Consider the following 21,542-nt stretch of genomic DNA (forward strand, 5'->3'; position numbering starts at 1 on the left):
CCCCTTGCTCTGTTTGGTTTCTGACTGTTGGATTGCCCACAGACCTCATCCTTCTTGGCCTGTTTCTTTATCAACAGGTGCTCCCTAGGTGACCTCACCCAATTCTAAGCCTTTATAGCCCATATGCCAATGAATCAATATCTGATCTCTACCCACCAACTCCAGTTATTTATATCCAACTGCTGATTTTAAATCCCCACAATAATATCCAAAGGGTACATTCACTAAACTTAACAAGGTCAGACAGAACCCTGGGTTTCTCTCCCCATTCCGTAAATCTAATCTTCCCTTAGTTGTCTTCATGTTAGTGTATTTCACCACCATCCATCTCACTTGTCCAAGTCAAAATTTATTTATCACCAAGAATCTACTCTCTCCTTATATCTGTGAGAAAAAAAAATAGAACACTTTATATAGAACTGGGCAGAAAGGACACAAAGAACAATCCACAAGATAAGAAACATGCAAGTAGCTAATCAACATGAAAAAAATCCTCAAGGTCACTAAAATAAGATAAATGCAAATTAAAAATGATTCTCCATGATCCAATAGCTGAGCTTCTGCAGAGCACAAAATCAGCTCAACAGAAGTCAATAAGCACCTGAATGTGGCTTTCAGAGGGCACATGGCGTCTACCCAACAAAGTGCCTATCTCAAAGCTGTGGGGAAGGCCTGCTAAAATTTCCCCAGGAGAAATGGAGAGTCATTGCCCTTGACTGTTGTAACAGTAAATGTTGTTCCTTTAGAGATTCCCATTCTTACAAAGATTTGGTTTTGCTTTTTTGTTTTTCCATTAGCTTTTTCTGTAATTATACGAAATGCAAAAATCTCCATTTGTTGTAACTTTGAAGAAGCATGCATAAGCATGTCTGAGCTAAGAACAGTTAAGTTTCGTAAACTAACAACAGCCTGTTGTTTAGACAGATGAAGGATAGTGTAATGAGGAATATGGATCATGTGGTTAAAATACAAAGAAAAACTTGGCAAGGACAGGCTTTGGTATTTGACTTCTCACTGTGCACTAGCAACTCATAATTGTTATCAGATTCTGTTTTATGTTGAGTGGATACGGTCCAGAACTGTGAAAAATATCTTCTCTTATAGGAATGTGAGGGCAATATGACTCCGTCTGTCACCTGGTCAACTGCCCTGGGGTGATCTAGCTTGTTAGCCAGGGGACCCTCTTCTTTCTCACTTATCTCAAAACTATGTGCTTGGTCACAGAATAAAAGAGTTTCCCTAAATGTGGAGCAAAAGAGTAGCCATGACCTCTCCCAGCCCCCACACTTCTCCTAGTCTAATAAATATCACTTAACCATGAATCCCATGTCTGCCTCTTTAGTCTTTGTGAAAACAGCTGCTGAGATAGTAAAGTAGCCATAATTTCTGAATCATTTTATATTGAGCCAAAAGTTCAAGGTAAATGGTACCAAGATTTTTATTTGAACTTTTGTTTAATACTCTTTCTGTCATTTTTATGGAATACACTTTAATGTTATTGCTTTATTATCCGGTAAAATTGGGGGTTTTAAATATGCTATACCCGCAGGCTGTATTTTTCCTTAGTGGGGTGAATTTATATTTAATGATCTTACGTTGGATGAACATGGTGATTATAATTTTCTACTGCCTCCAAAATTTTTATCTTTGTTCTCCTTCCTGGCTCTTAACTGCTGTGGAGTAAATATATTCACCTAGTTGTCATACACCAAACTCAAAATAATGATTTTCCTCCTCATTCTGCCAAACCTCTCTTTCCTGGATTCTCTCTCTCAGGTAATCCACACTGTAGCTTAAGGTAAATATCATGCTTGATACCATAGTCTCTCTTTTAATCAATTTGTCACCAAGGTTTATCCATTTTATTATCTCCAATCTTTTTTTCCATTTTTAATGTTTGCTCTGCCATTACCTAGTTTCAGACCCTCAAACCTCATCAGTTGGGTTAGGACAATGGAATCTTCACAAAATGTGCTTGTAATTGGAAGAACTGGAATTTGAACCAAAGACTTTTAAAACCTAGGCTTTAATACCTATTGAAAAGTGAAGTAGGACCTATAAAATAAAAGTCAAGGATCTGGGATTTTAGTCTATACCCCATGGAAGTGATGTTACCAAAGTGTTTTTAAGAGATTAAGTTGGAGTTATTATTTAGGGTCTATTAGTATAAAAGCATACTGCCATCAGAGAAAGAATGAGAAAATTATTATAGTAATTGGAGCATGACATGATAAGGATCTGGCAACAGTAGTTTTGGAGGGGAGATTTAAGGAAAAAGATGAATAAGAGAGTAAAGTGACAGAAACTTGAAAGGTTGGTTAGCATGTTGTTTTAGTTTTCTAATTGTTCTATTCAAATATCAACATATAATAAAAGACTTTATTTTTACTTCTCAGATAAATACACCTATTGGTTAAAGACTCAGCATTGTAGTTGAGAACATTGCCCAATTTCAAATATAAATTAAATGTCACATTACCCATTGAAAACTCTATTTGCAATGTTCAAAGGTTTAGTTTTATGTTTGAAAAGCACACCAACGCTTTCGATTCTATAAAGCTCTTCAAACAAAAATAGAATCATACATGTCTCTTCCACATTTATCATTTTGTTCAGCAGAGTTTTGTTTGGAAAATGTCTGTGATATCCAAAAACAAAGTTCCAGATGGAGGAGGTGAAAACAGACATATGTTCCAGCTGTTTTTAATCTCTCTTTTTTTTTTGGCTGCAGTTAAAATGAAAGCACAGTCTTTAAAAGACAGAATCGTCACTCTCTTCGAATATGAGGAGTTCATATAAGTGGTCACTCACAAAATTGTGTGTCTTCTAGTAAGAGTTGCATCTGTGTGTATACATGCTTGTGGCGTATATGTGATGCATCTGTGGGTGTGCATGCATGGGTAACCGTGTGTTTAAAGAATTTCCCCAAGTAGATCTTGTTCTATAGGTGAAATGGTTACCTATTTGTACTCCCAAGCCACTGCTAGATATTCATTACATAGATCCAAAGTTTAAAATATTCCTGATTCCTTATTATTATATTGAGGTAGCGAAGTAGGTGGATCTTACTTCCACTTAGTTTTGGCAGATTTCTGGTACTTTTAGAGAGATCAAAACCAGGTAAGCACACTTCTAATGGAAGGCCACCTTAACAAGTCTCACTTGATCACTATCTACAGGCACCTCAAACTCAGTATATCCCTGTGTGATGGAACTGTTCTGTATCTTGACTGTATCAGTGCCAACATCCTGTTGTGAGATTGTGCTACAGATTTGCAAGATGTTACCATAGAGAGAAACTGCGTAAATGGTGTATGGGACCTCTTTGTATTATTTCTTAGAACTGTATGTCAATCTACAGTGATCTCAAAATAATAAGTTAATTGTTAAAAACTCAATTCAATTATTATGCTTTCCCCCAAGAGAACAAACTTCTTTTAAGTTTAATATCTGCTGACAATACCAGCACGTACCTGATGGGAACTTAAGTGCCACCTTTTGCTCTTCCCTAACGCGCCCTCTCCCCACAATTCGATGAGTCATCAAGTCCTGCTGATTTACTTCCTATTTCTAGAAAACATCTATCTCTTTCTCCTTTCCTCTTTTCCACTGCTGATGCCATGTTTCAGAGTCTTATTATATCTCCTTGATTAACAAAACAGCCTCCAAATTGGTCTTCCTGCCCACCATCCCAAAACAGTAGTTCTAAATGCAGCTGTATATTATACTCTCTTAGGAAGCTTTTTGAAAATACTGCCAGATCTCCACCCCACAACTCTTAAATAAGAATATATAGAAGGAGGGCCTGGGCATTGGTACATTTTGAAAGCTTCTCAGATAATTCTCGTGTGCAGCCATGGTTGAAAATTATTACCTTGAGCATCTCTCTTTATTTAAGATTCTAGACTAAGTTAACTAAGATGAAATTCTGGTCATTTCATTCTTCTGCTTTATTGCCCTCTCTGTTATAGTTTGAGTTGTTTTCCTCTCAAAATGTATATGTTGAAGTCCTAACTCACATTACTCAGAATGTGACTTTATTTGCAGATAGGGTCTTTAAAGAGGTGATCAGGTTAAAATGAGGTAATTGGGGTGGGCCCTAATCCAGAATGACTGGTGTCTTTCTAAAAATGGGATTTGGGACAGAGATATGCCCACAGGGAGAATACAATGTGAGCGTGAAGGCAAAGATTGGGGTGATGTTTCTATAAGCCAAGAAACATCAAAAATTGTCACCAAACCACCAGAAACTAGGCAAGAGGCATAGAACAGATTCTCCCTCACAGCCTTACTTCCTTGTTCCCCTAAAGAATCAATATGTTGCTAAATAATTAAAAACTTTATCAGCGTGGCCAATACTGTGAAATGAAAATATTAACTATCACATTTATGGTGTTGTTTTGAAGAGAGTGGCTGCAGAAATGTTTTTTTTAATTTTTTTTCTCAGCATTACTTCATTGTAAGAGAAAATCTCTCTGGGGTACACATTGCTACCTCCTGACTTTTGGAAAAGCTGTTGACCTAGAGCTCTGTGTGATTACTTCCACAGGCTATAGTAATAGTCTCTCATATGAGATATGAAGTTATTCTTCAGGGAGAGTGGATGTTATGTTTTTTCCAAAACTTCCTCTCTCAGGAGCCCCATTAGACTATAACTTGGTCCATTTGTTCTACATCCTTCACACACACACACACACACAACTTTTTATTTTATTTTTTAATGCATTACAATTTTTTTCTAGGTGACTTGACATGTGTACTTTAAATTGCATGAAATACAATAAATCTCTTTTTAGATAGGAAGATAAAACTGAAAAAAAAACCATAAGAAGATGAGGAAGAGGAGGGGGAGCTTAAAAAAAAGTGGGGGGTGGGCAGTTCCCTGCACTTAGGACAAGGCCCTGCAACCCTGGTGAACTTCCTGAAAAGTATTTGGTACTCTGAGGGCCCCAGCATCTCTTAACACTGTCAAGAAGTAGCAGTCGACACTCTGCACTCACAATGTTAAACAAGCCCAGTATCTTTTAGGACTTTCAGGGATCTGGAGGCAAACATATACCTCATTTACAAGTTTTACTTAAGCCTTTTTATGCTGTTATTCACAATTTATCCCATCTTGAATTGGGGCTCCCCTACAACAAAGGACTCTAGAATGTCCGAATGGTAATACAACAGTCTCTCCCATTAGTGTTCCCTTTCTCTGCTCCCGAGAATCATTCACCGTAGAAGCTAGAGCAACCTCCTCTCATACCTCCTGAAACCTCTGGGCCACCCGTGATGATCATAAGTCGCCCATGCAGACAAGCCTCTCAGGCTCATAGAGCAGTGAGCAACCATCGTATTTTGCTTAAGGAAGCTCACTGCGTACAGTTGTTCCCAAGACATAACAGCAGATTTTATTTGATGAACACACTGGAGCTGAGACATGAGTCTTTGAGAATGGCGTCACAGAGGGGCAGCCATAGCAGTTCCTGACTGGTACATTTCCAACTCTGTGTCATATGATCACATAAAGGAAAAAGAAAGAGAAAAAACATAAACTGTTTCCCCCTGGTCTGCCGGAGCCCGCGAGACCCACCGCCCAACTTCGCCACTGGCCAGAGGTGAGGAGTGAGGGACAGGTGAAGAAGCTGAGACAGGGTGCATGGTGCTCCCTAGAAGCTTGCATGAGGGGGAGAGAAGAGAAGGCGGCATTCACAGGGGGCGCCTTCAAGATGGCGGAGAAGTAAGACATGGAGATCACCTTCCTCCCCACAAATACATCAAAAGTACATCTACATGTGGAACAACTCCTACAGAACACCTACTGAACACTGGCAGAAGGCCTCAGACTTCCCAAAAGGCAAGAACCTCCCCACGTACCTGGCCGGGTGGCTGAAAGGGTCTTGGTGCTCTGGCTGGGTGTCAGGCCTGAGCCTCTGAGGTGGGAGAGCCGAGTTCAGGACACTGGTCCACCAGAGACCTCCCGGCCCCACATAATATCAATCAGCGAGAGCTCTCCCAGAGATCTGCATCTCAATGCTAAGACCCAGCTCCACTTGACAAGCAGCAAGCTACAGTGCCCGACACCCCATGCCAAACAACTAGTAAGACAGGAACACAACCCCACCCATTAGCAGAGAGCCTGCCTAAAATCATAATGAGTTCACAGACACCCCAAAACACACCACCAGACATGGACCTGCCAACCAGAAAGGCAAGATCCAGCCTCATCCACCAGAACACAGGCATCAGTCCCCCCAGCCAGGAAGCCTACACAACTCACTGAACCAACCTTACCCACTGGGAGCAGACGCCAAAAACAACGGGAACTACGAACCTGCTGCCTGTGAAAAGGAGACCACGAACAAAGTAAGCTAAGCAAAATGAGAAGACAAAAAAACACACAGCAGATGAAGGAGCAAGATAAAATCCCACCAGACTAAACAAATGAAGAGGAAACAGGCAGTCTACCTGAAAAAGAATTCAGAGTAATGATCGTAAAGATGATCCAAAATCTTGGAAATAGAATGGAGAAAATACAAGAAATGTTTAACAAGGACCTAGAAGAACTAAAGAGCAAACAAACAATGATGAAAAACACAGTAAATGAAATTAAAAATTCTCTACAACGAATCGACAGCAGAATAACTGAGGCAAGAGAACGGATAAGTGACCTGGAAGATAAAATAGTGGAAATAACTACTACAGAGCAGAATAAAGAAAAAAGAATGAAAAGAATTGAGGACAGTCTCAGAGACCTCTGGGACAACATAAAAATGCACCAACATTCGAATTATAGGGGTCCCAGAAGAAGAAGAGAAAAAAAAGGGACTAAGAAAATATTTGAAGAAATTATAGTCGAAAACTTCCCTAATATGGGAAAGGAAATAGTCAATCACATCCAGGAAGTTCAGAGAGGCCCATACAGGATAAATCCAAGGAGAAACACACCAAGACACATATTAATCAAACAATCAAAAATTAAATACAAAGAAAAAATATTAAAAGCAGCAAGGGAAAATCAACAATTAACATACAAGGGCATCCCCATAAGGTTAACAGCTGATCTTTCAGCAGAAACTCTGCAGCCAGAAGGCAGTGGCAGGACATATTTAAAGTGATGAAAGGGAAAAACCTACAACCAATATTACTCTACCCAGCAAGTATCTCATTCAGATTCGACAGAGAAATTAAGACCTTTACAGACAAGCAAAAGCTAAGAGAAATCAGCACGACCACACCAGCTCTACAACAAATGCTAAAGGAACTTCTCTAGGCAGGAAACACAAGAGAAGGAAAGGACTTACAATAACAAACCCAAAACATTTAAGAAAATGGTAATAGGAACATACATATCAATAATTACCTTACATGTAAATGAATTAAATGCTCCCACCAAAAGACATAGACTGGCTGAATGGATACAAAACCAAGACCCGTATACATGCTGTCTACAAGAGACCCACTTCAGACCTAGGGACACATACAGACTGAAAGTGAGGGGAGGTAAAAAGGTAGTCCATGCAAATGGAAATCAAAAGAAAACTGGAGTAGCAATTCTCATATCAGACAAAATAGACTTTAAAATAAAGACTATTACAAGAGACAAAGACGGACACTACATAATGATCAACGGATCAATCCAGGAAGAAGATATAACAATTGTAAATATTTATGCACCCAGCATAGGAGCACCTCAATACAAAAGGCAAATACTAACAGCCATAAAAGGGGAAATGGACAGTAACACAATCATAGTAGGGGACTTTAACACCCCACTTTCACCAATGGACAGATCATCCAAAATGAAAATAAATAAGGAAACACAAGCCTTAAATGATACATTAAACAAGATGGACTTACTTGATATTTATAGGACATTCCATCCAAAAACAGCAGATTACACTTTCTTCTCAAGTGCTCATGGAACATTCTCCAGGGATATATCATATCCTGGGTCACAAATCAAGCCCTGGTAAATTTAACGAAATTGAAATCTTATCAAGTATATTTTCTGACCACAACGCTATGAGACTAAATATCAATTACAGGAAAAAATTTGTAAAACATACAAACACATGGAGGCTAAACAATACACTATTAAATAACCAAGAGATCACTGAAGAAATCAAAGAGGAAATCAAAAACTACCTAGAAACAAACGACAATGAAAACATGATGACCGACATGAGGCAGCAAAAGCAGTTCTAAGAGGGAAGTTTATAGCAATACAATCCTACCTCAAGAAACAAGAAACATGTTAAATAAAAAACCTAACCTTACACCCAAAGCAATTAGAGAAAGAAGAACAAAAAACCCTAAAGGTGGCAGGGAAAGAAATCATAAAGATCAGATCAGAAATAAATGAAAAAGAAATGAAGAAAACGATAGCAAAGATCAATAAAACTGAAAGCTGGTTGTTTGAGAAGATAAACAAAATTGATAAAACGTTAGCCAGACTCATCAAGAAAAAAGGGAGAAGACTCAAGTCAATAGAATTATAAATGAAAAAGGAGAAGTAACAAATGACACTGCAGAAATACACAGGATCATAAGAGATTACTACAAGCAACTATATGCCAATAAAATGGATAATCTGAAAGAAACAGACAAATTCTTAGAAAGGAACAACCTTCCGAGACTGAACCAGGAGGAAATAGAAAATATAAACAGACTAATCACAAGCACTGAAATGTAAACTGTGATAAAAAACCTTCCAACAAACAAAAGCCCAGGACCAGATGGCTTCACAGGCGAATTCTATCAAACATTTAGAGAAGAGCTAACACCTATCCTTCTCAAACTCTTCCAAAATATGGCAGAGGGAGGAACACTCCCAAACTCATTCTATGAGGCCACAATCACCCTGATACCAAAACCAGACACAGATGCCACAAAAAAAGAAAACTACAGGCCAATATCACTGATGAACATAGATGCAAAAACCCTCAACAAAATACTAGCAAACAGAATCCAACAGCACATTAAAAGGATAATACACCATGATCAAGTGGGGCTTATCCCAGGGATGCAAGGATTCTTCAGTATATGCAAATCAATCAATGTGAGAAACAATATTAACAGATTGAAGGAGAAAAACCATATGATCATCTCAATAGATGCAGAAAAAGCTTTCAACAAAATTCAACACCCATTTATAATAAAAACCACCCAGAAAGTAGGCATAGAGGGAACTTACCTCAACATAATAAAGGCCATACATGACAAACCCACAGCCAACATCGTTCTTAATGTTGAAAAACTGAAACCATTTCCACTAAGATCAGGAACAAGACATGGTTGCCCACTCTCACCACTATTATTCAACATAGTTTTGGAAGTTCTAGCCACAGCGATCAGAGAAGAAAAAGAAATAAAAGCACCCCAAATCGGAAAAGAAGAAGTAAAACGTCACTGTTTGCAGATGACATGATATTATACATAGAGAATCCTAAGGATGCCACTAGAAAACCACTAGACCTAATCAATGAATTTGGTGAAGTAGCAGGATACAAAATTAATGCACAGAAATCTCTTGCATTCTTATACACTAATGATGAAAAATATGAAAGAGAAATTAAGGAAACACTCCCATTTAACACTGCAACAAAAAGAATAAAACACCTAGGAATAAACTTACCTAAGGAGACAAAAGACCTGTATGCAGAAAAGTATAAAACACTGATGAAAGAAATTAAAGATGATACAAACAGATGGAGAGATATACCATGTTCTTGAATTGGAAGAATCAACATTGTGAAAATGACTATACTACCCAAAGTAATCTACAGATTCAATGCAATCCCCATCAAACTACCAATGGCATTTTTCACAGAACTAGAACAAAAAATTTCACAAGTTGTATGGAAACACAAAAGGCCCTGAATAGCCAAAGCAATCTTGAGAAAGAAAAATGGAGCTGGAGGAATCAGGCTCCCTGACTTCAGACTATACTACAAAGCTACAGTAATCAAGACAGTATGGTACTGGCACAAAACCAGAAATATAGATCAATGGAACAGGATAGAAAGCCCAGAGATAAACCCACATACATATGGTCACCTTATCTTTGATAAAGGAGGCAAGAATATACAATGGAGAAAAGACAGCCTCTTCAATAAGTGGTGCTGGGAAAACTGGACAGCTACATGTAAAAGAATGAAATTAGAACACTCTCTAACACTGTATACAAATGTATACTCAAAATAGATTCAAGACCTAAATGTAAGGCCAGACACTAAAAAACTCTTAGAGGAAAACATAGGCAGAGCACTCTATGACATCAATCACAGCAAGATCCTTTTTGACCCACCTCATAGAGAAATGGAAATAAAAATAAACACATGGGACCCAATGAAACTTCAAAGCTTTTGCACAGCAAAGGAAACCATAAACAAGACCAAAAGACACCCCTCAGAATGGGAGAAAATATTTGCAAATGAAGCAACTGACAAAGGATTAATCTCCAAAATTTATAAGCAGCTCATGCAGCTCAATATCAAAAAACAAACAACCCAATCCAAAAATGGGCAGAAGACCTAAACAGACATTTCTCCAAAGAAGATGTACAGATTGCCAACAAACACATGAAAGGATGCTCAACATCACTAATCATTAGAGAAATGCAAATCAAAACTATAATGAGGTATTACCTCACACTGGTCAGAATGGCCATCATCAAAAAATCTACAAACAATAAATGCTGGAGAGGGTGTGGAGAAAAGGGGACCCTCTTGCACTGTTGGTGGGAATGTAAATTGGTACAGACACTATGGAGAACAGTATGGAGGTTCCTTAAAAAACTAAAAATAGAACTATCATACAACCCACCCTTCTCACTACTGGGCATATATCCTGAGAAAACCATAATGCAAAAAGAGTCATGTACCACAATGTTCACTGCAGCTCTATTTACAATAGCCAGGACATGGGATCAACCTAAGTGTCCATCAACAGATGAATGGATAAAGAAGATGTGGCACATATATACAATGGAATATTACTCAGCCATAAAAAGAAATGAAATTGAGTTATTTGTAATGAGGCGTATGGACCTAGCGTCTGTCATACAGAGTGAGGTAAGTCAGAAAGAGAGAAACAAATACCATATACTAACACATATATATGGAATTTTAAAAAAGTGGTCTGAAGAACCTAGGTCAGGACAGGAATAAAGACGCAGACATAGAAAATGGACTTGAGGACACAGGGTGGGGGAAGGGTGAGCTGGGACAAAGTGAGAGAGTGGCATGGACATATATACACTACCAAATGTAAAGTAGATAGTGGGTAGCAGCCACATAGCACAGGGAGATCAGCTCAGTCCTTTGTGCCCACCTAGAGGGGTGGGATAGGGAGTGTGGGAGGGAGACGCAAGAGGGAGGGGATATGGGGATGTATGTATACGTATAGCTGATTCACTTTCTTTTACAGGAGAAACTAATACATCACTGTAAAACAATTATACTCCAGTAAAGATGTTAAATAAATAAATCTTCCCCCCCAAAAAAAGTTGCCCATGGATTTCTGGTGTGAGAAACTGCTCTCCTCAGCCACATGGCAGCTGGGGACTGCATACTGAGTGCCCTGGAAACAGAGGTTCTCACAGGCCCTGAGCCTGTGCAGCTCCATACTTTCCATGGATCAGGGAGGCAGCCTTCTATAAGCTCAGATCAGCCATCAAGGCCTCCTTGCTAAGCAGAAGTGTTACCTACAGGATAGAGCTAAGTCTGGGTCCTCTGGTGTATCCCACCTGCAGGAAAGGGTGGCCTCTTCTGTCCTCAGTCTCTTGCCAGTTGACTAGGTGCCAGAAGAGGTCACTCCTCTCTGGAACCCTTGGCTATTTGGGGAGCCCCTTGGAATCAAATGAGTGAACAGCAATGGGAGTTTGTACACTTTATGGACAGCATCAAAACTGCACGTCATGGGGCTTTCTGGAGATCTGCTGCTTTTCATTCCTTAATCCAGACATCCTTGATAAAGGATGGGATCCAAGCACCTTCAAAACTAACTGAACCTCAGGAAGTCATCTTACCCTGGCCAATAAGTGGCTCCATTGGTGTGTGTTTATAGACTCTCAGGCCATTGCCAATGGTCTAGCCACCTGGTTCCACCAATGGTCTAGTGACCTGGTTCCACCAATGGTAACCACAACAATTACTTATCCAAGGCTTCCATCCTTGGGGAAAATAACTGTAGGAGTCTCTTTCCTCACAGATACCCAAAATATAAATCAATGTGTCATATTAAAGCCACAATACAGGCCTCACTTTATCCACTTTGGCATTCCAGATGTTGTCAAGGGTGACCATTTCACTTCTAAAATTATCCAATGCTGGGCTCTTGAACAAGGTGTTCAGTGGAACTTTCCCCACCCTTGTCAGTCTCAGCCTACAAGCCTCACAGAACTCCCTTATGGCATACTCAAGCAAGATAAAATTTAATTAAATGAAACATGACATTTTTATCATCAAACATCAGGGATGACCTGTAATAAAGAGTCTGATTCCATTTTTGATGTTTGATGGTCAGAAACTTCCAAGGCCCATCCTTCTGCTCCACCTTTGGACTAGCTGATAAGAAAGCCCAGGTGTCCCTCTGGGACTGGCAGGAAGTTCAGACCATGTAAGCCCAGCCCACAGATGGGAATCCTTACCTCAGCCCCCCTCCTTAATCACAATAAAAGGCAAACCAGTCCTCTTTCCTCTCTGCCTAGCCATTTTTAGATCAGCTTGGGAGCTTGCCCTGTGCCCCCTGGAAGCTCTCATTACATGAGTAATAGACCTTTTCATACCTTCTCAGGCTTTGTGTGGGGTCATCAATCTTGACATCCAAAGCAAATTTTGGGTGGAATGACCACAACATACTTTCTCCTAAACCTCTGTTAATACCTCAACAGTGGGCTCATCAAAACTAGGCTTTAGAATTATTTGAGTCACCCTGATAGAATTTTGCAATTTCCACTGTAATTTGAGTCTACTGAAAATTGTGAAATTCTCTACTGCAAAGGGTATTATCAACTGAGAATTCAGCTATCTTTTCTTTTTATGTTTCACAGTTAACTATTTGTGTATGTACTTTTCATTTGTCAACTCCAGAAAAAATTGGGGGAGAGCCCACACTCATGTAGAGCCACAATTCTTATTTCTTTGCAGCCTGTTTAGCTATGTTGCTGCAGAAAAAACTAAGTTACTATATTAGGCTTCATCATGAAATAAACTAACATGTTTAAAATTGGAGGTATTCAGAGCTGGGTGTCCCAAACATTCCTAAACAGTTCTGAGATTGGAATCTGAATGACTCAGATGTTCAGGACCAAATTTTCTTTCTCTCAGCCTGACACATCACTTAGTTCTGTTCCAAGGATTTCGTTTTTCTAACACTCGTTAAATGCATAGATTTGTTTCTTAGAGCAGAAATTTTTTTGATAAAAAATCTAGATAGAAAACATAAACTAAATAGATGTGTATTTATATAATTTATATATTATAGTTATATAAATTGCATATTTGTATAATCCTGTACCAGGTTGCCAGATACAATTTTTTGCCAGATACATTTTTAGTGCATTGGGGAAATAATGGTTTCTTAGCATCTGATCTGATGGACTTTGCTTTCCAGCTATACTGGAATCTCCTGGGTGCAACTATAAAGAGTCTGGAGAAAGGATATTCATTCCTTTTGAATTTGTTCAGAGACAATAAACACTATTCTCAAGTTTGAGCATCAAGAACTTGCACCTCTTTTCAAAATTGCAAAAAGTCATGAATTATCTTTAAAATTAATTCACATAAATGTTTTTTCTACCTGAAAATATGAATTCCAGAAAGATATTTTTATATTAATTCTTTCAAATGAATACTGTATTAATTGGCTACATAGGGAAAGCTATCTTATCAAAAACTTTTCCTCTAATTTGTCACTGAGAAAAAGTATGTATATACATGAAAAAAAAAAGGGAATCCAAGCCATGGAGAGAGAAAAATTACAGAAAACAGCTACACAAAGGCAAAACATTGACAGAAAAGAGTATGCTAGATTATTTTCTTCTTTTGATGCAAAAGACATATTAAATGTCATTATTTGTATGCACTTCTTCTTTCATCCGTGAAACTTGTTGAGCACCGTCCTGTGCCAGGCATTGTGCTAACCCCCGTGGATATCATGTAAGATGGTATCAACTCCATCCTCCAGTTGCTCACAATCAAGTAAGAAAGAAAAGATTATTAAGACACAAGTGTTATAATATGAATTTATATTTGTGCCTTAGCATACAGACTACAGCCTTTAATTCTGATTAGTCAGTGTTTCATGGTTATGGGCTGAGTCCAAAGAAGGTGAGGCTTTAGACTGGGATAAAGAGTACATCAAACCACATGATCATCTCAACTGATGAAACACCCTTTAATGAAATAAGAACATTCAATAAACTAAGAATAGAAGGGAACTTCCTCAAAATGGAAAAGACCATTTATGGAAAACCCACAACTAACATACTCAATGGTGAAAGTCTGAAAGCTCTTCCCCTAAGATCAGGAACAAGACAAAATGCCCACTTCACCACTTCTATTCATTACAGTACTGGAAGTTAGAGCCAGGGCAATTAGGCAAGAAGAAAAAAACAGTATCCAAATCAAAAGCAAGAAGTAAAACTATCTCTGTTTACAAATGACATAATCTTCTAGCTATAAAATCCCACACAATCCATTTTTTAAAACTGTTAGTGCAAATCAATGAATTCAGCAGCAGTTTCAGGATACAAAATCAACAGGCAAAAATCAGTTGTATTTCTATGCACTAGCAATGAACATCCAAAAAGAAACTGGATTGGAAAAAATTCACTTACAATAGCAAACAATGGAGTAAAATACTTAGGAATAAATTCAATAAAAGAGGCACACAACTTTTGTATGCTGAAGACTATGAAACATTTCTTTCAAAATTAAAGAAGACCTAAATAAATTCTAAAAATCTCTTGTGCATGGACCGGAAGACTTAGTTGACTAAAGGGTGAATTATGACCCTTAATGGAGAAATTATTCAGCGTTTTGATTATGAGAATTGTGAATATATTAAGATGCCAAAGATAAAGCAAGATGTAACGTGAATTTCAATAAAAAGTTACTGTGAAAATGGTAATGATTTTATTTCCCATTTTATTTAGGAATGACTAAGAGAAAATACACTAAATTTTGGGGGGAAAAAAAGAGTATCTTAATACATAAATGAAGGTCTAAAGGCAAAGAGTAATATTGACATGATACAAAGGTTATTTTTTGCTGATACAAAGGCTATTTTTTTGCTGATTTTTACAAATTTTTGACCATGACAGCTTAAGTGTTAGACATATAGAAAAATTACCTCTCCTGCTTTCCCTCCACAGCTAAACTTCAAGAAGTCTATACCTGTATTCCTCATTTCCTTAGCTTACATTTATTCCTCAATCTACTGTCAGTCAGCCCAACTTTTATGAAGGTGCTGTTGTTAAGTCAAAGAAGCCAACACATGACTAAATCATCTGTGAACTCTGTTGCATTGGCATGCTTAGACAACCCATCCTTCTTGAAATGTTCTCTTTCTTTGGTCTCTCTGACACAACTCTTTCCTGGTTTCCTTTATCCTTCTATGATGACTTCTTCTCAACCTCCTTTGCTCTCTTATTCTCCTCTACCCAGCCATTAATTGGTGGGTAGAAGTTCTCAGGAGCTGGTCATAGCCCTTCTTCTCCTGTCATTCTCCTTTCTTCTAGAAGAGCTCACATATATGCTCACATATCATGACATATATGCCAATGATCCCCACCCTCTCAAGACCTTTTCTCCAGATCGCTAGCACAAATAACCAAATGTTTCTCAACATCTCAGTATGAATGTCTCAAATATTCCTCAAACTAACCATGTCCAAATAATCACCCTCTTAATCAAACATCATCGTCTTCCAATGCTCCTATCTTAATGAATTATCATTCATCCAAATGCACCAGTCAGAAACTTAGTAACATTCTTTTTTTTTTTTTTTGATGTACGCGGGCCTCCCACTGTTGTGGCCTCTCCCTTTGTGGAGCACAGGCTCCGGACACGCAGGCCCAGTGGCCATGGCTCACGGGCCCAGCCGCTCTGCGGCATGTGGGATCTCCCCGGACTGGGGCACGAACCCGTGTCCCCTGCATCGGCAGGCGGACTCTCAACCACTGCGCCACCAGGGAAGCCCATTCTTAACATTTACCTTTTATTAACCCCCCCATATCCATTTCTTCACCAAAGAATGTCAATTATTACCTCCTGAGTACTTCTTAGATCTCTATTTCTATCTGTACTGTCGAAACCCTAGTCCAAATTGCCAGCATCTCTCCTGCGTTGTTATAAAAACTTTGTAACTATTCCAACTATAAAATGTTGCCCTCTAGAATCTGAAAAAATACTGGGTGGAAAGTCTTTAGTCCTCAAATCTGTGAAGGAAGCACAGTAAACTCTTAAGTTTCCAGAGTACCTGTAGAAATATTATGAAACGCAAGTCCGAGTGCCCAGCACACACTGCGGCCAAACAATACCAAAACATCAGGGTTTGGAGCAGAGAAAGGTTTATTGCAGGGCCATGCAAGGAGACTGGTGGCTCATGCCTTAAAAACCCTGGACACCTGGAAAGCTTTCAGCAAAGCCCTTTTATAGCCCTTTTATAGGGAGGGGCATGGTTAGTTGTTACAAACTTCTTGGTGTTAGATCCTTTGTTCTTGAGGCCAGGTCACTGTGTTCTTATAAACCTCCATCGAAACAAATGTTATTCTCTGTTCTGACAAGAAAGGGCAAGGTCCCAAGGCTCAACTTTCACCCTCCGAGGTCCAGGCCCTGGCTTACAGGAGGGGGTCCCTGCGCGGGCCAGTTACCCTGCCCAGGAGCTTTCATCCAGCACCCAGTCTGAGTCCTCCCGCCAGCGTCCAGGCCTGGGTGAGGGGCCAGATCTCAGCTGGCAGCGCCCTCAGGGCCAGGTCCCCAGACTCTGCCCAGCCATCATCAATGAGGGAGCCAGGCGGCCAGGACCCAAGCCGGCCCTCAGGCTTTTCATTTAACCTGGACAGAATCATTTGTATACGATCGACAGGAATACGTGTTGTAGCAAATGCCCATCAGGTGAATCCCCAGCTCACAGAAATTGCCCTTCTTTGAGAAGAGCCCAACCACTGAGGTGGACCTGAACTAATGACCTGCAATGTCCGTGCAACTTAACCCTGGCCTCTGGCCATCTCCTAGGGGGAGACAACTTATCTAAGCTGCACCAACTTTTGAAACTTGAATGGAGAGACTGAAGCAGGTTGAAGCTGTTACCTCAACGGCAGTGTCCATATACTCCAGTTGCTGAGGCCTCCACGGACTGCGACCCATGAAGACCGCCCGCCGCCATTAGGTTGCAGACGTTGGGATGGGGGAGGGGTTCGCTGCTGCTTCGCTGCTTCAAGGTCTGGGCCTGGCTAGCGGGCGGCTGCGGTGAGGGCTCTGGGGCTCTGCGGGACCCGGCCCTCGGCCTGTCCCAGGCCCTGCAACCGCCTCTCGCCTCTCACCACACTCTCTGCCGCGAGCACCACTGCGAGCTGACTGTTGGCTCAGGGTCTCGCGATAACGGTCGTGCTAACGGTCAGGCCAAATGCTCTGCTCCTATTACAGAAATGATGATAATTATTCAAATACACAACAAAACATTTATCCACATTACACATTATCATTAATAAACACCATCCCTTGTTTAGTTAAGAGTAAGAGGTTTGAAAATTGGCGGACAAAAAGGCGATGACAAGCACTATTTCCATTCTGCTACATCTCCTGCTTTATATCTGACCTTTCAAAACCAGAGTAACCAATTTGACTTTTCTCCTTCAGTCTTTCCCAGATTATTCTGGGGTCATCGGAAAGCCTGGGAAGGCTCTGATGTATTTCTCCAATAAGGGTAAGAAAGTCTTTCATATGAAGATGTTCATCTATTTTCTCTTGGAGTAGAAGTGACTCCAGTAAAGTCTTCTTCTGTTTCAGGAAGGCAGATTGGGCCAGTTCTGCTCTTTTCCTGTTACAGTTGGGACACCGAGAAGAAATGTGTTGCTTAGCTGTTACCACCTCGTTGGGTGTTGTCCTCATGTTTTTAAAATAGATTCTGTTCAGAAGCTCATCGGGGACAGTACAGTTTAAGGCATCTACCTCTGGAGCCTCTGCATCCGATCCAAGCTGCAGCTTTTTGTGTCTGCTGCTCTTTTTCCCCTTAGAGGTCGCACTACGATGGATCAGGTTTATCTTAACGGTGCAGAAAGACTGCAGGGCATTCAATTCTTCAAGGGATGCCTGAGTGATTTCTGTTTCAAGTTTAGTGTCTGGTTGGTACTGTCCAGAGTTCATTTCCTTGCCCTTGAGGTTGTTGATCCATTTTCTGCTCAACTTCTTTTCACTATTTTTGAAGTGTGAAAACTCAGATTGGTTGTCTCCATGTTGCAAGCGTGGAGTCGGCGTTCCACTCTCGTATTTACTCCCAGAGGCATAGGACCAGGGCTGCCGTCCTCCAGAGGAACTGAATGAACTGGAACTCTGTGCCTCATCAGTAAAGGACTCAAAGGTCTCCTTAAAAAAGTCTGCCATAGTCCCGATGTCTGTCTGGGTCAATTTCCCCTGCTTCTCTGAATCCTCGGGCTTCCAGGCGGATGGCCATCACATTGCATCAGGCTCTGCTCCTCATCTGCTTTGCGGTGGTCAAGATTGCCTCAGGAACTAGTCAGTCCTGAACCCCTGGGGATGGGTTTTGGAGCTGATGGTTCCGTAAGGAAACGCTTCCGGGCAACGCCTTCCCGCTGCCTTGGCAACCAGGGGCGGTCATGCGCAGTAGGTCGCTGAGGCGCCTCGCTCCTCCCCTTCCCCGCCCTCCCCAGAACCGACTCTGCCTGCATTGTTCCTGTTGGGTTGTCGGCGCCGCCCTCTCCGTTCGCTCTCCGGTGTCTTCTCTTTAGTGCTATTTTAGTACAAAATCTAATAATCCTCCAGAAAACGTTGCAAACTCCCCTTCCCTAGGGGTCAAAAAATTGTACATGTGTGTGAGGGCAACAGGGAAAGGCGGCCTCTGACTAATCGGAGAGTGCACGCCTCGCTTTCAAAAAAAAAAAAAAAAACCCAAACAAAAAAACATCCGGCTGGCCAAAAAACACAAGCAAAAGGTGTCTGCCAATCAGATAGACAAGAGATCATCTAATCGTAAACCGCGTCTTAGGATAAAATTCGAAATTCTGAAACCATCCTGTAAGACTCCTGAGTGGCACGGCTCCTACGTATTATTTCTCCAGCCTCATCTTGCACAGCTTTTTGTGCTGTAGCATTTTGGAACACTGCAGTTTTCCCAGTCACAGTTCCTCAGGTCTTTGTTCAGGCAGTGGCTCTCTGAATGGCACTTCAACACTCCTCTTCCCTCTTCGTAAGGTTAATTACTGCTCCTCTTTCAAGTCCCATTTTTTCAGGAAGTGCTTCATACCCATCCCTGCCCCCAAACACTTTACAGCACAGCCTTTCTTTCCGGGTTTGCAACTGTGTTTTATGCATGCTTGAGAATGCCTTCCACATCGCCCCCAGATTAAAAACCCGGTGAAAGCAGAAATCCTGTCAGTGCTATCCAGCAGTCAGCAGGTACCTGATACATAGAAGGTGCTCGATAAATCTCTGTTGAGTAAATGTGTTGAATGGTTATGGAAACAGAAGTATTACCTTACACAGGTCCGCGCCTGGATCTTGTGGAATAAGTACTACAAGCTCAAGGAACTTCAGTCTTTTCCTCTTCCTGAACCCCCCAAATTAGGCTGCTACTCATAATACATCCTTTTACGACAGACTTTTTAAGAATATGGTAGAGCTTTATTAACTATTCTCAGAAATTATAAAATGTTAACTCTGAAGGTTGACTTTTTCTAGATCTTAATAAATATCTGAGTCTAGCTCTTAGTAAATATCTGAGATAATTTCAAGAGAATGGGTTTCCTTGCTCATTTCCTTCTGTGTGTGTGTGGGTGGTAGTAGCGGTGTTGGGGGGGGTGTTATTCGAGTCTAGCCAGATATATTTAATATTATTCCCAAAGTGCTCACTTTGGCAAAGAGTCAAAAGTCTGAAATGTTCAAAAAGCATCTCTCAAATATGAGCCAGCTTCATACTGAAGAGATTCCAACTTCATATATTCCACCCAAATCATATTTTATCCTATGATATTAATCTTTAAAAAGAGGTAATAGATAATTTGTGGTTAATTCCAATTAATTTCCAGTTCAAGGTTAAAGATTTTCATTTTTAATTTTTGTTTCAAAAGTATCCATCATTCACTGAAATATTTACACATTCATATTTACACACAATTCACTATAGCACACATTTTCCCCAAAACATTGAGCAAGGGAGCTGTGCTTTAAAGTATATTCACATCTAGTAATATGCTAAATATCTGGAGTAATCTGTCTTTTAAATTTTTAAAAATATACTGTTATAAATACCTCGATTTTATAAAAATAACTTTATCCTAGAAGCAAGTAAATTTGCTAAATTAATCAATTTCTTTGTAATAACCAGCTGGACCCAGTAAACTCTTCAACATTCTAATATATGTATTATCTAAGGAAGTAAAATAGCTCAACCGTACTATCATTATCAGAAATGACTCATGAAGACAGAAGTCAGTTTGATTTTAAACACAGAAACTTACTCTTTGTATAAACCTATTCTCTTTACGTTTCAACTCTATCACAGAATAAAGCTTAAAGGTGACACTACTTAAAATCCACACTCTTGTTGTCAGTCTTCTATATGTGAAATATAAATAATATTTTCCTATTCTCTTCCTCGTATATGAGAATTGTCAGTGATATATATGTGAAAAGAAAATCTCAGAACATTCCTTAAGCAGTACTGGCAAAAAATATATATATACATATATATATTCCATATTATTTAGAAATCCTTAAGAGAATTGTGAACAAGTGTGTTCTCTTAAACTAATTTGTTTACTTTAGATGTTTCAAGTGAGAGAAAAAAACAAAACAAAACCCAGGAATATATAAAGGGGAAAAGGGAGTAGGGAATTGCAACTTTCCATCTTATCTAAAATCTTTTTACTATCCCAATGGATACAAGTCACTCCTACTCACTATACTGAAAGCAGATTTTATCAAGCTTTGCAGGAAAAAAAAAAAGTAGTATGTCATTTTAAACATTTTTTTGTTTTTATCAGGAAAAGAAAGATCGAGGAATTAACAGGAAACATTTATAGCTGTCCCAGAAAATTCATAGAAATATTTCAGTGTTTCAATAACTTTGTTATATAATCGCTTCTTTATTTAGCAAATACCTATGAAGTTCAGAATAGTATTTTGCAAAACTGAAATTATCTAAAACTAAAAAAAAGTTATAAAAAAGAATTATCCAATCAGCATCCACATGTGCCAAGAACATGCTGCATTTTAATTTTCTGTTATTAATGTTACCTTTTTTACAAGTTCTCACTCATTTTAGTAGCCATGGAAAACCATTAACCTGATAATTAAGCATATGCCAGGTAT

The 21,542-nt window shown here is 39.6% G+C and overlaps 1 protein-coding gene across 2 annotated transcripts; it reads right to left on the bottom strand.

The window, feature by feature from the left end:
- Positions 1-4,070: 4,070 nt before the first annotated feature.
- C21H8orf48 (chromosome 21 C8orf48 homolog) lies at positions 4,071-19,837 on the bottom strand. Of its 2 annotated transcripts, XM_022571106.3 has the most exons (2): positions 17,812-19,837; positions 4,071-17,630 (listed from the first exon to the last, which is right to left on the bottom strand). In XM_022571106.3, the coding sequence occupies exons 1-2, from the start codon at positions 18,594-18,596 to the stop codon at positions 17,579-17,581; spliced, it is 837 nt and encodes a 278-aa protein (XP_022426814.1). In that variant the 5' UTR covers positions 18,597-19,837; the 3' UTR covers positions 4,071-17,578. The 2 variants fall into 2 exon arrangements, with proteins under 2 accessions (XP_022426814.1, XP_089759799.1); XM_089903673.1 differs by having other exon boundaries at positions 4,071-19,834.
- Between the last annotated feature and the right edge of the window lie 1,705 nt (positions 19,838-21,542).

This window comes from Delphinapterus leucas, chromosome 21, assembly GCF_059928025.1.
Source record: "Delphinapterus leucas isolate spDelLeu-1000000601 "Yukka" chromosome 21, BTC_Dleu_Yukka2, whole genome shotgun sequence".
NCBI lineage: Eukaryota > Metazoa > Chordata > Mammalia > Artiodactyla > Monodontidae > Delphinapterus > Delphinapterus leucas.

Coding starts and splice junctions, on each gene's coding strand:
- C21H8orf48 (XM_022571106.3), bottom strand. CDS start 18,596: ATGGCAGACTTTTTTAAGGAGACCTTTGAGTCCTTTACTGATGAGGCA. Junction 17,631..17,811: donor GGTTACTCTGGTTTTGAAAG/GTCAGATATAAA, acceptor TTTCTGTAATAG/GAGCAGAGCATTTGGCCTGA.